At 38.5% G+C, this 17,791-nt stretch overlaps 1 protein-coding gene across 1 annotated transcript in view; it reads right to left on the bottom strand.

The window, feature by feature from the left end:
- Positions 1-17,791, bottom strand: part of TMTC1 (transmembrane O-mannosyltransferase targeting cadherins 1) — a 273,784-nt gene that overhangs the window by 237,688 nt on the left and 18,305 nt on the right. The window contains exons 2-4 of the mRNA XM_072798473.1: positions 13,912-14,089; positions 3,909-3,982; positions 612-788 (exon numbers count right to left, since the gene is read on the bottom strand). Coding sequence (XP_072654574.1) covers positions 612-788; positions 3,909-3,982; positions 13,912-14,089 — 429 coding nt within the window. The remainder of the gene's footprint in view (positions 1-611; positions 789-3,908; positions 3,983-13,911; positions 14,090-17,791) is intronic.

The raw sequence follows: 17,791 nt of genomic DNA, 5'->3' as shown, positions 1-17,791 counted from the left end.
ACCATCTATAATCCATAGTACGTAATGAATGTGCTTAAACTCTTTACGTGAAAATAGGCTACTAAATAAACTTGACCTTTAATTTGAATATAGCATGTCAGTACTCCCGAATGGTTTAGACTGGCCTTTTGTGGAATTCCAAAATAAGACTCCACAGAACTCTTAGGTAACAGCATCATTCCTACAACAAGTAAGCAGATTCCAACTTAGCGGTGTTTTTTGATGGATAACACTCATTTGAATGCAGGGATTCAAGGCAAGCTGTTAAAAAACTGTCACCATGTGCAACCACTTGTCTTTGTGAATCAGGATTTCTCAATAGTATGCAACCAAAACAATCTAGCAATATAAATTTGCAATCAACATAGAGACGTTCCAATTCCAAATTTTGGGCTCAAATCTTTATGTCCTCATTGATTTTTACAAAGTGTGAAGAGTTTGAACATATCTAACGCATTTATCTTAATAAAACAAGCTGGATTAATTTATGGTGTAAGGCAAGGTTACATTTAACAAAATGTAACCTTTTTTTAAAAGAAAGTTTGAAAGCTATTAAGTAATTCTTCTCTGCACATGAACTGCTTGGTATCAAAATTTAAAAAATGACTTACGATTTCTCTTGCTTATGGGATAAGGAAAAGAGATCATAAACCAAGCACACTCCAAACACCGTGACGCCTGTCTCTTTCACCAGCATCGCACAGGTCCCCAAAAACAAACTGAGCAGCAAGAAGAAGGGAGAAGCCGTGGGAGGGAAACATTCCCCAACATGATGCTGGTCCACACTCCTGGAAAACAAGATCAAGACTCTTTTTAATCTAAGAAGAAATGTGGGTCACTGAGAAATACTAGCTTTTAAAACTAAGATTTAATAATCAATTTCATTGTATTCTAAGTAAGCAGGTGAAGAAAGATTTCTTCACGAATATTCATCACAGACTTATTTAAAATCGCAAAGACAAAAAAAGTAAATGCCCAAATAACACTGAATTTAGTATTTCAATGGAGACACATTTAAATTATGGTAAAATGTGGCACATAATAAATGGACACTAAAAACCCACTTAAAATACTACCATAGAAATATAGGTAGTGGTATTGAAGGATGTTTAAGTGAATATATTTTAAGTGAATAATAAAGGTTACTAAGCCATATGTGTGAACTCTGGGGCCAGGTTCTCTTGGATTCAAATCACAGCTTTGCAGCTAACTAACCAGGTATTACGGCACAGGCTACCATGACTCACTGTGCTTCAGTTCCCTCGTGTACAAAATAAGATTACAGTATTGTAGGCAGGTTTAAATAAATGACTTATTACATGTGATGTGGTTATCATTATAATTGTTATCTTAGTGAAGGTGTTTCAGATGCTTCTGTACATAAATCAGTCAGTGGCTAGAGATATACCAAAATATAATCCTTATTTTTCTCTGTGATGAAAATACAGATATTTTGGCCTTTGTCTTCTCTTCTGGTTAATTGGTATTTTTAAATTTATTTTCCAAGGGGATGTATTAGGTAAAGTCGTTGTTTTTTTTTTTCCCCCTCACTATAATTTCCAGCCGGGATTTTAAAAAATCTTCCAGGGCATAAAGCCTTTTCTCACCTGACAACATACCATTGGCCCACACCAAAAAAACATCACTATTCCTTCAGTAGGTACCACAGCCATATGCCCTTACTGCTCTGAAGTAAAAGCCAATATTTCTGTAATTAGGATATCTTACTCTTATTGTTATGTCTTGGAACAATCACCTAAAATGATATGCCAAATTTGCAATAGATATGCATTTTTCTCTGAAGCTGGTCTACAGCTTAAATTGCTAAAAGTAAGAATGGCATGTACAAGAGAAACGGTAATCCCAAGGTTCCTCATCACATAGCTATGGACACAACTCTGGCCTGATCATGTTCCCAAATGTACCAATCACACAGAAAAAGCCCCAAAGAGTAAGTTTAAACTAAAAGGCAATTGTTAATATTGTTCTAATGCCAGAGTAAACAGGAAAGAACTAACTGGTGAGTTTAGGTTTCTATTTTTAAGATTTTTCACAATACCATTTCACATGACTAGCAATGTTGTGGAGAGCCACAAAGCCAGGCCTAGAAGACTAGTACTATACAGGTCCCCCCACTTTTCAATGTGAACTGTGGCAGTTCACATTGCTGCCCACTTCACTTTTATGAAAGACTTACATTAGTACCTATCTTCCCTAACAGGAAGAAATCTGAAGAGGATTTTGTTTTTACAAAAAAAAAGGTGAGAACCAAAAATAGTGTTTAGCGTTTGTTTTGTAGGCGCTATTAGAGAGGCAAAGTGCACCCCAAGCAGCAGGAGCAGCCCCGCCAATTAGCTCCTTCCCCAGGAGCCACACCCTGCATCTCAGCACCAAGCCCCCACAGCTTTGAACTGGGTGAGCATCTGTACTTTATTTCCATTTATTCTGCGCATGCATTAGAAAGATGTGTCCTATGCTATCAGAACAAGCCTAAGAGAAGTTGTTTTGGGGGTCTGGGAATGCCCCCAATTTTGCCATATTAATGAATGGCCATTGTTTCAACACTTTAGGCCATTTTAGCTTACAAAATTGTTCACAGAAATGCTCTGCTTTCAGATAGCATGGAAAACCTAAGAACTAAGAACTAAGAACAGGTACCAGGGGCACCTGGGTGGCTCAGTGGTTGAGCATCTGCCTTTGGCTCAGGTCATGATCCTGGGGTCCTGGGATCGAGTCTCGCATCTGGCTCCCCATAGGGAGCCTGCTTCTCCCTCTGCCTATGTCTCTGCCTCCCTCTGTATGTCTCTCATGAATAAATAAAATCTTTAAAAAAAAGAACAGGCTCCATGCATTAAACCAAAATTTTTTAAGAATTAAAAAATTCTTGATCATTCAAAGGCTAAACTGGTTTATGACTGGGTTTCTCATCAATAAAATAATACTTTGTTGTAAGGGCTGTGCTGTACATTGTAGGATCCTTGGCCTCTGCTCACTAAATGCCAGTAGCATAGTTCCACTTAATGACAAGCAAAAGTGCCTCCAGCCATTGCCAGATGTCCCCAGGGGAAGGACAAGACTGCCCCATATTGAGAACCACTTGTTTAGAATTGTATTCCTCAGTCACTGGCTGGCAGGTCAATGAACTCATCCAAAGATCAATATTCACAAATCCTTAACCAGGCATCCCTTCACAATTAGGGTGACACAATTCATTGACCCCCTTTATCTGGGCCACCCTCTAAGCCTTCTGCCCCTTTCCCCCTGTGGATATATCACAACTCAAGTGAAAATCTGAGCAATATAATGGGAAATTATTTTATTGCTTTTCAGCATCTCAAAGCAAGGAACTTGCTCGTTATATTTTAACGAAAGGAGTGTAAATTAGAAAACCACAGTTGAGAAATATTACTTCCAATTCAGCCTTGTTATTTTAAGCTCTGAGCTAATTTAGTGAGGATAATAAAGAGGGGAAAAAATTAGGACCAAAATGAAAAGAAGGAATTAAACAAATCATGTCCAAATAGAAGAGAGGACTACACCCAACATATATTGGCTTGAAGCTTTCAAATTCCATTCTCAGTAAGAAATGACAGGTAAGAATAATCAAGAAGCAAGAGCTTGTCTTCCCAGCACTGGGATAGCCGTTCCTTTAAAACACTATGACAAGGTTCAGAATGTGGCTGGAAGAGAGAGCAGCCTCACATTCAGTAACGGGAGGTTTCCTATCTTGGTCTTCACAAAGCTCTCTGAGCATTTTACTGCCAACAAGCCTCCCTCCTGTCTCAGATAGATGCTCAAAATCCACACACACACACACACACACACACACACACACACATACACGACAAAAATTCCTGAGGGGACAGCATGATTGTAACCACAAAGACGGCATTCTTAGCCATACATACCTATTGTAGGAGAGAAAGGCCAAGAGAAACAGCAGGCATGCTAACACATCAGCTCTGCCAACAATTCCAGCCACCTAGAAAGTTTGAAAAAAATAAAGACCTCAGAAAATTACTTTCAGAAAACTGTTACAGAAATGCATATGTTTTGGGCACCTGGGTGGCTCAGTTGGTTAAGCGTCTGCCTTCAGCTCAGGTCATGAGCTCAGGGTCCTGGGATCAAGCCCTGACTCGAGCTCCCTGCTCCACAGGGAGCCTGCTTCTCCCCCTACTTGTTCTCTCTCTCAGTATCAAATAAATAACTAAATAAAATCTTTTTTTATAAAAAGGTATTTTTTTAGATGAATGAGAAGTATGATAAAATAAGAAAACACATTGTTCTTCAAATTTGACATAGGGCTAACCACCTCTGGCTATCATATATTTAACAACAAGTTTATAGAAGGAGAAAAAGGAGGAAGGGAAAAGATTTTTATGCTTAATTTCATTTTTAACCTTTCTTCTATAGAAGTCAATTCATATCAACAAGGTTTATTCATTTGCTGACTTAATCAAAATATTTTTTGAGTGATGACTGAGTGGCAGACATTGCACTAGTGTTAGGCACCAGGCTGCTAATGCAGCAGAAGGTATTTACAGAGTACTAGGAAAAAATAAGTTTAGGAAACAATAATCCTAGTAAAAACAGGAATAAATATGTTCTCTATGTGAGCACACATGCATGTATGTGTGTTTGTGTGTGTTTCTTAGTTCTGTCACTGAAAGAGCCTAAAAGCAAGATATCCCAGTAGCAAAGAGCCATCCTGGCCCAGACAACAAACCATTCCTCCACTAAAGACAACATGGGCTTCCTGGAGAAGTGGTTGGTTCCGGGGCTGTGGCTAAGGAGATACAAGAGAAGCTTGGCTCATCTTATCATGTTAGAAGGTAAGAAAAGTGTGCAAAAAGTGACGGGTGCACGTCAAAAGGATACAGAAGCCAGTGACAAGGGACAAGGGGCTCCCACTGACCAAATATCAGGTCATTTGAACATCAAAATAAATAAGGACAATAATAAAATAAATCATTAAAACAAATAGACATCCATGAATGCATAATGATATTGATGGATGGACAAATGAATGCACATATAAGCACATACATAAATACAGTAAGCAAGTCACTGGGAAAGAATAGAAAGCTCTTCCTTACACTAAAAAGCCAGTTAATGAATGTGGAGGGAACAGTGCATTTGGCAAATAGTCATTTTGCATCCAAAAGATTGAAGAGTATGGGCAGCCCCTGTGGCCCAGTGGTTTAGCGTCACTTTTGGCCCGGGGCGTGATCCTGGAGACCCAGGATCGAGTCCCATGTTGGGTTCCCTGCAAGGAGCCTGCTTCTCCGTCTGCCTGTGTTTCTGCCTCTCCCTCTCTCTGTGTCTGTCATGAATAAATAAATAAAAATCTTAAAAAAAAAAAAAAAGATCCAATAGTAGAATGAGCAAGAGACATCACAAAATAGCAGTGGATGCTAAACCTAGGGTATAAAGGTTAATACAGAATATTAGCACCAATAAAGGGCAAATGGATGTGGCATGCCTCTGCATGTGATACCCTGAGAGAACACAACATCACTTTTGTCAAATTCCAGCCAGGGATACATAACATGAATACAATAATGAGAAGACATCAGACAAACCTAGGGTGAGGAGCATTCTATCAAATATATAAATAAATATATATTAATAAAGTATGAAATATAATAATTCTACATTATTCTACATTAAAATTTTAATATTTCAATATCTCCAAATCTATATGGTATCATGATTTACTAGATATATTACCACTCCTATAGTCTAATGTACTATAATACTGCATATATTACAGATTACACGTATATTACACTTACATCATATACTACATATGCATATATTGTGTATTTCTATTTTATATACTATATTTTATATTATACATATTTCTATACTATGTATTTACATACAACAGTTATACTACTTGTACTTATAAAATTTTAATACAAAATATAAATAAATAAGTCTAGAAAATATAAAGTTTCTTTTTTTTTAGAAAATATAAAGTTTCTAAAGCATGGGCCATAAATTATATAATACATACATATTATATATAATAATCATTGGAAATAACATATATTACACAACATCAGTTGCAATTATATGTCATGTAAACATTTTATAATATTCATATTAAGTATGTTTCAAATTATACTTAAAGTTGTGAATCATATTATAGAAAGACAATGCAGACTGGTAACAGTTCCAAACTTATGGAGACCAAAGAGAAATAATGACTAATGGCCTTGGTTTTAGAAAATATACAACTAAATTATTCAGGTGTGAAGAGGCATGAATTATGCAATATACTCTCAAATGCTTCAGAATACAAATAATACTTCTATATATTAAGAGAGAGAGGAAGAAGAACAAAACAAATGTGGGTTAAAAATTGATGAATCTGGGCGATGAGTATATGGTCATTATATTTTTGAGATTTAAAATGGTTTCTCTTTAATGTGTTACTTAATGTGGAGGAGGGTGAAGAACAAACAGCTATTTATAAATCTTTGTGTTGTTTACTACTTAAAATGTGTGCACATTTCTCTTGATTTTTGGAAATTCAAGAAATAAAACTGTAAAGGAAAAAAATGGGATATGTTTCAAAGAATGCTTAAAACAAAGGCCATGTATGAGCTGGATCTTAAAGAGGAGTAAGAGCTCACAAGGGAAAGGAACAGGGTTGACATTTCAGACACAGAAGATAGCATCACCCCAACCATCAAGAACAAGTCTACAGTGTGTTCGAGAATCAATCATAAATAGCAGAAAATAGTGTTCTGGGAAATACACCTATAAATATTCTCATATAATAAGCACACTTGTAGTCATAAAGGAGGGACAATGACACATACATGTAGCTAGACCATCCAAAGCTTCAGTGTAGATCCTTCTCTTACCATTTGAGTGAGACTCAATTTTGTTGACTTTAATTTCTGCAATTTATTATCTTTATTTTTTTTAAGATTTTATTTATTTGAGGGGATCACTGGGTGGCTCAGCGGTTTGGCGTCTGCCTTTGGCCCAGGGCGCGATCCTGGAGTCCTGGGATCAAGTTCCATGTCGGGCTCCCTGTATGGAGCCTGCTTCGCCCTCTGCCTGTGTCTCTGCCTCTCTCTCTCTCTGTTTATCATGAATAAATAAATAAATAAATCTTAAAAAAAAAAGATTTTATTTATTTGAGAGAGAGAGCACGGGCGGAGGGTGGAGGGGAGAGGCAGAGGGAGAGGGAAGCAGACTCCCCACTGGGCAGGGAGCCTGACAATGCCAGGCTCAATCCCAAAATCCTGGGATCAGGATCTGAGCAGAAGGCAGATGCATAAACAATTGAGCCAACAGGTGCCCTGTTTCGTTAAATGACCAAAACACCCCCACCTCATGTTACTGTTGTGATTAATAAGATGATATATATGAAGTGCCCACTCAATATTGGTGCCCTTCTGTCTTCCTTTTCCCTGCAAAGAAGGTGGGTGGAACTCAGCACTGAAGACAGGTTTTTCCTGCGAGGCTTACAGAAATCATTTTTTTTTATGTTAAGGCTTATATATATGATATTGAATTTCAGTTTATTAGATAATCAAATATATTAGTTAAAAAATATAAATAATAAAAAATATAAAAATATAAATACAATGAAATAAATTAGTTAAAAAATATAAATATAAATGAAGATAATATCATTATATACTTGCGTTAAGGATTGATAGCAAGTCACATACTGAACCAAGTCCAACCTATACCAAGAAAAATCTGGATATGGCTAAAGAATTTCACGAGCAGTACAGAGTTAAAAGGCATTAGCTAATGTGGCTGCCTTGGACCACACACTCTTCATTAATCCATTAATCTATAAGGCATCTGAGTGCCAAATCAGGAAGGCTGCCTGACTCAAGGGAGGTAAGCTGTGACAATATGGTGTCACCTCAGTGTCAAGAACCAGCTCAGACTCACATAGTCTATAAAGCAACAATTGCACATGGTTCACTTGTGAGCCCAGATCTGCTCAGTCTACACCACCATGTCCCTGAGCATTGAGCTCAGCATCACCTGCAAGGCCCCTGGAAGGTTAAAGAGAGCCCAGCTCACTAGCAACAAAATCTTGGGATAAAGCCACACATCTGGGCCGAGGGACACTCAACACAGCACAACTGATGCGGTCAACTCACACAACAGCAAGACTTGCAAGCTGATATTGGGTGTAGCAAGTTGGAATGAGGCAATCACAAGCTAGGCGAGCATAACTAATGTGCTAAAGGCGCCTGAAGCCTACTTCTCAAATTGCAGCCAGTTTATGCTGCTGGGAAGCCAGCTGGATGTGCCCAAACAGAAAGAATGTGTGTCCCTTGGAGCAGAGGCTCAGAGGGTGTGTTGAAATGTTAGTGCTGACACTGAGACTCTGTGGCCAGTACCAAACCACCAAACATTTACTGAACACCTACTCCATATCCCTGTTGAGCTGGGGTCTCTGGAGCAAGGGGGTTAGATGTCTTAAAAACAAGGTGCTTGTCATTAAGTTCTATACATCTAGACCAACCATTCACTTCCACTGTGATTCAATTAGTCAGTATCTCCATGTTCAGTAACTGCAGGATTTATTCCACTCAACAAACATTTTCCAAGTACCTCCTATTTGCCAGGTATTGTGCCAGCTGGAGGGATATAACCCGCCTCAAAGAGTCTCACATCTGGTGGGAAGTCAAAAGAGGGTATAATTATGATACAAGGAAACTGCATGTCGCATAAAGAGGAGAAATCACTGCCATGAGAAGAATGGAGGGATTGAATTTGACTGTAGAATCTATTAGGCTTCATGAGAAGGCTGGAGTTACACACTAAAACCTAAGGAACAAGCAATAAAGAAAGGCTCAGTAAGTTTAAGACACAGGAGTGTGAATCCGGGGCCAGAGAAGGAACACAGAAGCATTCCAGGCCAAGGAAAGAGCAGTCTAAAAACACAGGAGGTGTTTCTGGAAGGGAAGGCAGAAAGTGACAAGGGCATGGAGTAAGTAAATGAAAGGAATGAGCAATGGAAAGCAAACATGGGATACTAAGTTGGAGCACCCGGGCTTGAGTTTCTGCAACATAGGCCGAATGGTAGGATGCTGGGAAGTACAAAGGACTTAGTCAAAAATACGTACAGAAGGATAGCATGTACTTTTTCCTCAAGCTGCAGGTTTTCCTCACCAAGGGGGTGGTTATTACCTGAGAGTTGAACCCTGTGACATATAGTCAAATAACGGAAAAAATAAGTGAACGTCAATGGGTGGAATTCAAATCATGTAACATTCAGATCTAAGCCCTAGCAAGCTTAACAGAATCACATGTGAAGAACAATTAATTTAATTTGCCCCCAAGACTTATTATTTCTTAGAATACCATTCATAGGATTTGTATCAAGTATACCATATGTAGCAAGCTATTGATTGTTCTATCTGCATGAATGGGTCTCGTTAGTGTAGATGGAGCCAGGAAACACACACTTAAGGTGCAACAGCTGAAACCCAGACTGATTGATTAGATTATCGTTCTCCAACGAGCTCTTGTCCCAGTTCTGGAATGTTGACCTTAACCTTCAACTCCACGTGTCAGCATTTCCTGCTTTTGCTTTTGACTTGACATAAGTGCCTTCCTTCCAACCAATAATGTTTCTATGATGATTGCTAAAGTTTTAATTCCCACCGAGGAATTACAATGATTTTCCCCATTTCCCCAGTTTCTCTACTTATTTTTCTCATGATTCAGGAATCAGAAAAACACACAAATCTCCCAAGAAATATACTGTCAGAAAACCTTTCAAAGAATCACAAGGCCTTCAATGAGGAAGGAGCTGGATCTACTCTGGCCTTTGCACTGGGTGACTATATTATAATCACTTAAATATCTGTTGAAAGGTTGAGTAAATAAATGCATTTGTTCCTTATACTTAAATCGGAAATAATTTTGTATTGCAACATATTGCTTTGTCCTGTATGTATCTATGTGTATGTTCTTTTGCTTTTTTAGGAGCTTGTGAACAAACTATGGGTAGAGACCCCTTATCCACCCACTTACCCTCTTGGTACCTAGCAGTACCTACACCAAACAAGTATTCATTTACTACATGTTGATTACGTAATTAAGGAAATAAATCCTTAATCATACCAACATGTCTAAACAAAACCCCTCCCCTGCAAAAATGTAAATCCTCCATCCTTCCTGGGATTACTTATGGTCACCATGTTGTTCTTCTTTAGCAAGGGAGAGATATATCCCTGTTTCTCTCTCTAGCCACACTATGATCTTTTAAAAAATAATTTATCATTAAGTCTTCTGTAATACAATGTGTTTTTATATTTCTCTTCTTCCTTAGAAACCTAAATTAATACTTATAATTGGATAATAGTCTCCTGATTTTACTTGATAGTATAGATTGTTATTTAAGTCAAATTTCTTCACCTCCTTCTTACACTTCTCTCATTCCTTGTGAATGCAAACAATTTCTCTAAAATTTTTCCCTAAATGCCTAGCTCTCAGACTCTTTTGTCCCTATAATTGTGTTATCATGGATTTTTTTGATTAGCTTATTGAAATTTTTTCTTAAAGATCATCTTGCTAAAAGGATTTGTCCTTTTTCTTAGAATTCCACCAATCTCTACCAGCTCGTGATCACACTGTCCAAGGTTACCTGCTCTCCCTCTCTGCAAGCATAGAATTAAGACTGTTATTATCCTACTCTTTTGTTCTTTCTACAAACATTTTTCCCAAGACACTCCAAACACATATTTTCCACTATACTTCAACCCGGTGTCATGTATCCTATATGGCTAGGAGTAGTAATCAGTCCTTGATTATTTCACTTCATGGGACTTCCAAAAAGAATATTAAAAACTTAGGTATCTCTCTCATCTTTTAAAATTCATATCTAAAATTTTTCATCATAATTTTAAATACTTGAAGGGCTCTAGGTTCCCATGCATTGTAAGTACTGACATTTTAAAATAAGGCCATATTATTACTGTTTTAAATATACCAAATGGAATCTGAAATTTGCCACTGCAATTTGAAACTCATTATTTTCTATTTACACAAACATGAACAGGCTCTTCTTTAAATGGCAGACATTTCACACCTATTCCCCTTGAACTCTTATTTCTGTATTTTATCTCCCCCTTGGCATTCTTAACGTATTGTATAGTTATGCTTAAAAATATTTTAACCATCATCTTCTCTCTCTCTGTAATAAAAATACCTACATATTTAAATTAATTTTATATAATTATGTAATTCCTGTGATCATAGGAAAGTTACCCCACTTAGTATTAATATACAATTACTCAACACATCATAAATTAGAAAAATGATAAATAGCTCTTAGATATAAAAGTATACTTCTTTTTTTTAAAAGATTTTATTTATTTATTCATGAGAGACAGAGAGAGAGAGAGTCAGAGACACAGGCAGAGGGAGAAGCAGGCTCCATGCAGGGACTCGATCCCAGGATTCCAGGATCATGCCCTGGGCCAAAGGCAGGTGATAAACTGCTGAGCCACCCAGGGAACCCCTAAAAGTACACTTCTTAATAACACAAATGCAGCAGGTTTTTTTTTTTTTTTTTTAAGATTTATTTATTTGTTTGTTTGTTTGTTTGAGAAAGAAAAGAGAGGCAGAAAGAGAGAGAGAATCTCATGCAGACTCCCTGCTGAGCACAGAGCCTGATGTGGAGCTTGATCCCACCACCCTGAGATCATGACTTGAGCTAAAATCAAGAGTCGGATGTTCAACCGACTGAGCCACCCGGACACCTGATGATTCTTTTCAGTAAATACAATTATTGGCTGAATATTACATTTTTTAAAAGATTTTATTTTTTTATTCATGACAGACACACAGAGAGAGAGAGAGAGGCTGAGACACAGGCAGAGGGAGAAGCAGGCTCCATGCAGGGAGCCCGATGTGGGACTCGATCCCGGGACTCCAGGACCACACCCTGGTCCGAAGGCAGGCACTAAACTGTTGAGCCATCCAGGGATCCCCCTGAATATTACTTTAGGTCAGTATAAGAAAGCATGCAGTATCAGTTCCATTCCTAGCTTTCATCTTTATAGAACTGTTCGCATAAATAAATGAGACAGAAGTAGCCATGCTATGGCAATGACTTAATTCTTTGAACACTAAGTTGTCTGCAAAATTATAGTGATCTATTATATATTGCATAATGCTTAATGATCTACCAGCTGACAACTCAATCAGATTCTCCTTTCATTTGGTTGAAAGCAAATAAATCCAGTGTACGCATTAGGAGAGTTACCTGTCATTAGAGTCATTTGTTTTCATAGTTTCCTAGCAGTAAAGCAAAAATGGCTTCACCAAGACTTCCCAAAGGACTATTACTTATACCGCATAGCCTTCCACTTAGAGGCACCTTTTCAGTCTAAAATATTCAAGAAAGGGCTGGAAATTTTACCGTAAGTAATGTAATTTTTTAGTAAGATGATTTTTTGTCACTCATTCCAAATATATTTGTGTCAAAACCTTGGGCTGACAGATGTAGAATATTGTTGGTGGAAAATGTCCATCTTATAGCCTAACTGGCAAAACCAGTCCTCATTACAAAACCAATTGGCCAAATTAGGCTTTTTGTGTCAGTTCAAATGAATGTATTATGCATCCCCATGACAACCATCTCACTTCTGAATTCAGAAGATCAACACAGGCCACCATACCCTACTTCTAATGCCATGCTCCATTCCTTTCAGAAATACGTATAAGTCGGAGCAATATGAAGCCCTACTCCAAGTCTGTGAGCCTTAACTGAAGGAGGCTTTGCTGACACCAATATATTAAATTGGTTCTTTATAAGATACCTCAGGGATTTGTACACCTGGGGCATAGTAAAATTCTGATGTAGGTGAGATACTCCTTTTTTTTTCAATTAGGACAACTGAAAAAATTAGAGGAGGATGCAGAGAAGAACCAACCTGACACCGTGACCTCGACTGAGTATGTTCTCAGACAGATGAACTATAAGCAAGTGTCCAGACACAAGCCAAGGCTCTGGAAATGGTTCTTTTAAAACCATGGGGCCCGTGAGCCCCTTGGAAAGTCTTTGTCTGTCCCTAGCAATAAGGATAAAATAAGCCAACTGTGGTTACTGAGCCATGAAATAAGGTAACTTGATAATGTCTTATTGGTGCATGATGAAGTCCATATTTCAAAGAGGACCACAGATCTGAACCATCTATAGTTTTCAAATAGATTTTCATCATCCACCAAATAACTACACTTCACAAGAAATAACTTGAAAATCTTTCTTTCTTCCTTTGAGAGAGAGAGGATGAGCAGGGGAGCAGTGAAGAGAGGGAGAAACAGACTCCCCACTGAGCAGGGAGCCCGATGTGGGACTTGATCCCAGGAACCTGGGATCATGACCTGAGCCAAAGGCAGACGCTTAACCAACTGAGCCACCCAGGTGCCCCGGGAAACTTATTTCTAAGTCCCTACTGTAAGTCTGTCTTTCTAAGTTGAAGAACATCAGTCTAACTTTTTAGTCTTCCCTTGCATTCACAATTCAACATTACAAATATTATAAATATAAAGCAGAGAAAGAAAAGCTACAATACAAATGTAGAGCAGGAACAATGCCTCAGCATGACAAGTACCTCAAAATGCCCTGTGCTGTTTAAAACACATTAGAACTTAAATTTTCTTCAAATAAAAAGCTGTGGCCATTTATTACTATATGAAATAATAACAGTGGTTATTTGGAAAAGCAGTTAAATTGTGAAGGCCATGTGAACATTCAAAAAGATAAGCTGTCAAGCAGAATGATTTATATATAAAGATAAACACTTCAGTGGAGCTTTGAATTCACAAGGTTTTGAAAGGGGAAAAAAAAAAAGATCAGTTGAGCTTTATTTTTTTTAGTTCCTTGTTTCATTGAGGTCCAATGATACTCACCGCCTCCGTGTGAATAGGATGCACAGCAAAAAGCAATGCTGTAGCAAAAGCAAGTCCTCGATTCCTGAAGACAGCTTTGTCACAGGTGTACATCAAGACAAGAGTCACCAGGCAGTGTAAAACCACATTCACTGCGTGAAAGTAGAATGGGTTCATGCCAGTCAGAAATATGTTCAGCCTGTAAAAAAAGACAAGAACAAAAATGCAATCAGCTGCAAACCAAACCTAAGCACAAGGAAAGCAGAGGGAATCAATCATTTTAAAAGATTAGCTATACCATCGATTATTTTTAAATGACTCCTAACATCATCTCCTAACATAGATGTGTGACTATTGTTTTTCCCTAGGATCTTCCTATCTGCAGAAACCACTGCAAATGCAATACAATATTACTCCAGAAAACTCTGTGGCCTCACTGAGAAGGCAGGCAGGCAGGGGCCAAGCCTGTTTCTCCCTTACTCTGTGGCTAATGTGAACAACTCCATGATACTCTTACTTTCACTCCTGGCTCTTCCCAAGGAGCTGAGTGTTCAAAGGCAAGTCCACAGTGCTGTGGGTCAGAGCCAAAGCCACTGGAGAGGAGAAAAAATCCACGAGACTGTGACTGTGGTCACATTTGGGACAAACCAAGCATGAACATGTTCTCTCACCCAGAGTGCACACCAGGAACCAAATTTCCAGCTTATGCACCTGGAATGATCGTTAATTACCAGCCCACAAGGGATCTTCCGGGCATCTGAAGAGGCTATTACCAGCTGCAGCTGAAATTAAAAGGATGAGCAAAAGCACATCATTTTAGAATTTGTATTAAATATTTTCTAACATAAATTCCCATAGATCTCAAAATCTGAATGCTAGGATTATGATGAAGTAACTAAGAAGAATCACAGAAAGAAGGGAAATGTATGAGCTTGGGTGGCCCAGTCGGTTAAGAATCTGACTCCTCAGGATCCCTGGGTGGCGCAGCGGTTTGGCGCCTGCCTTTGGCCCAGGGCGCGATCCTGGAGACCCGGGATCGAATCCCACGTCGGGCTCCCGGTGCATGGAGCCTGCTTCTCCCTCTGCCTGTGTCTCTGCCTCTCTCTCTCTCTCTCTCTCTCTGTGACTATCATAAATAAATAAAAATTAAAAAAAAAATAAGAATCTGACTCCTCATTTCGGCTCAGGTCATGATCTCAGGTTCGCAGGATCCTACCCCACATCAGCTCTGTGCTGGGCATGGGGCCTGCTCAAGATCCTCTCTCACACTCTCCCTCTGCACCCCTTCCCCCCACCATTCACATGCTCTCTCTCTCCCTCACTCTACAAAGAAAAAAAAAGATAAATTTATTGTTCAACATCTTAAAAAATACTTTCCTGAGATAGACACGCTGAACAGAGAGACTTCTGAAGAATGCTTAAACTTAGTAACAGGACATGATGTCCCCAACTGATTCTGTGGGGTTAGCAAAAATACTGTTGTACAGAGTATGATTCTTTCAGGAGAGCAGATTTACCCTAAGTGGGACTGCTTGTTAGCTGTCTATATTCCAGCTCATTTTACTGAAACAGTAATCCCATGTCTTTATTCTCATGCCGTTGATCTGCTTCTCTTACAGAAACACCTCCTCTTTGCCAAAACAATTGAGAATGTAAAAATCAACTTGAGCGATGGCGTATGCATATTCTAAATACTTGTCTTGATTCATGAACGAATTTAACCTACAGAATTTTAAACATCTCAAGCTTTATTTGGACACATGAATATAAATGTCACAGTTACTAGTTGACTCCATTTTCATTCCCACTGAAGTAATCATGGTCCTCACTAAGCCTAGAAAAATGCATTGCTCTGTGGAATCCAAGTTCAAGGCTCCCAAGCAAGATTCAAACTAGCTGCATGTTGGCAGACCCACAAATGTGCGCAAGCCCCAGGGTCCTAAAGACAGGAGTGTGTGGGAAACAGCGCCCCTAGAGGGGCTCTCTCTGTGACTATCATAAATAAATAAAAATTAAAAAAAAAAAAAACAAAGATAGATACAGACATATATAGATACAGATGCAGATACAGACACAAATAAACAGATACAACACTGTGATATAGTAGGAAATATGCATTTTAGTCTTTATCCCAACTCCTGGTAGAGACCGTAAACCCTTTGTAATTTCTTAAGTGAGAAAGGAACTAGGGGAATTTTGTTCTAATATTTGGTCTTTGGCCCTGATTCCTGCACAGAACTCCTAAATCACTTGGAACTCCCCCATGTAGTTGGATTATGATTTTTCTAATAAGGTGACTCCTGGTGGGCACCTGGATGGCATCTGGATGGGGGCTGGTCACCAGAGAGATCAAGTTATGATTAGAAGCTTAGAACTTTCAGCCTTTTCCCTCCTCTATCCTCGGAGATTGGAGAGGGGCCAGAGATTGAGTTCATTATCAATGATGCCTACTTGATGAAGCTTCCATAAAAAATCCCTGAACTACAGGGTTTGGAAAACTTCCAGGTTGGAGAACACATCAACATGCTGGGCAGGTGGCACACCCCAATTCCACAGGGACAGAAGCTCCTGCACTTGGGACCCTCCAGACCCCACCCCTTAAGGATCTCTTCATCTGGCTGTTCATCTATATCCTTTGTCATATCCTTCTATAATACACCAGCAAACGTTAAGTAAGTGTTTCCCTGAGGTCTGTGAGCTGTTAGAGCAAATTATTGAATGTGAGGAGGCGGTCATGGGAACCTTCAATTTGCAACCAAGTTGGACAGAGGAAGGCAACCTAGGGACCCAGTAACTACAACTGGTGTCTGAAATGAGATCAGCATTGTGGAAATGGCCCTCGACCTGGGGGATCTGATTCTAACTCCAGATAGACACTGTCAGAATTAAATTGAATTGTAGGACACTCAGATAGTGTAGGACACTGAGAGTTGGTCAGGGTGGAAAAAAAACCCTACACATCTGATGTCAGAAGTATTGAGCATATGTAGAAGAAGAAACAGGACTTTTCTTTTTAATATACAAGGATGCATCTTACTGTAATGATCATAGAAATGACAATAAAGAGAAGGCAAGACATCTAACCAGCCAAATCCCAGATGTATTTGATTGTTCCCACAAATATACTTCAGACCATAGTTTTGGATTACAAATTAACAGTACTGCTTTCAAAAAGAGAACAAAAGACTTATTTTTCCAAAGTATTTGTTACTCGACCACTTGAAAAGTAAAAAGCATCATTAACAGTGGTAACATCATTACCACACTTTTATGAGGTACTTTCCCCTTCCAAAAAATGGTATATGAGTCACCTTTGTGGTCCATATGTATCATACCTGAAAATGTGTAGGTGTTATCCATATAGATTATTGGAGGGGGGATTGTTTTTTTCTTCAAGACAGTTGACATACCATGTTATATTAGTTTCAAGTGTACAACTTAGTGATTTGACAAGTTTATACATTATGCTATGCTCACTACAACTGTAGCTGCCATCAAATTATTATTCCTGGAAACTGATTAGGACAAAATGCCTAGTGTTATAAGTGAATTTAATTTCATCCCAAAATGTAAAAATAAATTACTGAATGGGGAACCACTGCAGTGCTAATGGTACCAGATACTGGTGAATCTAAACTTTGAGAAATTACTGAGAATCTAAAGTTAGAAGAGTTTCCCAAATATCTAAAAAGATGGAGAGTGAACTCTCCAAACTATAGACAAATGAGCTTGAGATGAAATACTCACAGAATGTAATCTGTGACCACTGGAAAAAGAATCTCTGATCCTAGGAGTCACTATGGGTTCACAAAAAGGGGTTTTAACCAATTAAACTGCCATTTTAATATAACAGGGAGTGTGACAGACACATCACATCTTTATTTTTTTTTAAAGATTTTAT

This window comes from Canis lupus, chromosome 25, assembly GCF_048164855.1.
Source record: "Canis lupus baileyi chromosome 25, mCanLup2.hap1, whole genome shotgun sequence".
In the NCBI taxonomy this organism is placed as follows: Eukaryota; Metazoa; Chordata; class Mammalia; order Carnivora; family Canidae; genus Canis; species Canis lupus.
The sequence above is the reverse complement of the archived record's forward strand: the minus strand, read 5'-3'. Positions and strand labels throughout refer to the sequence as shown.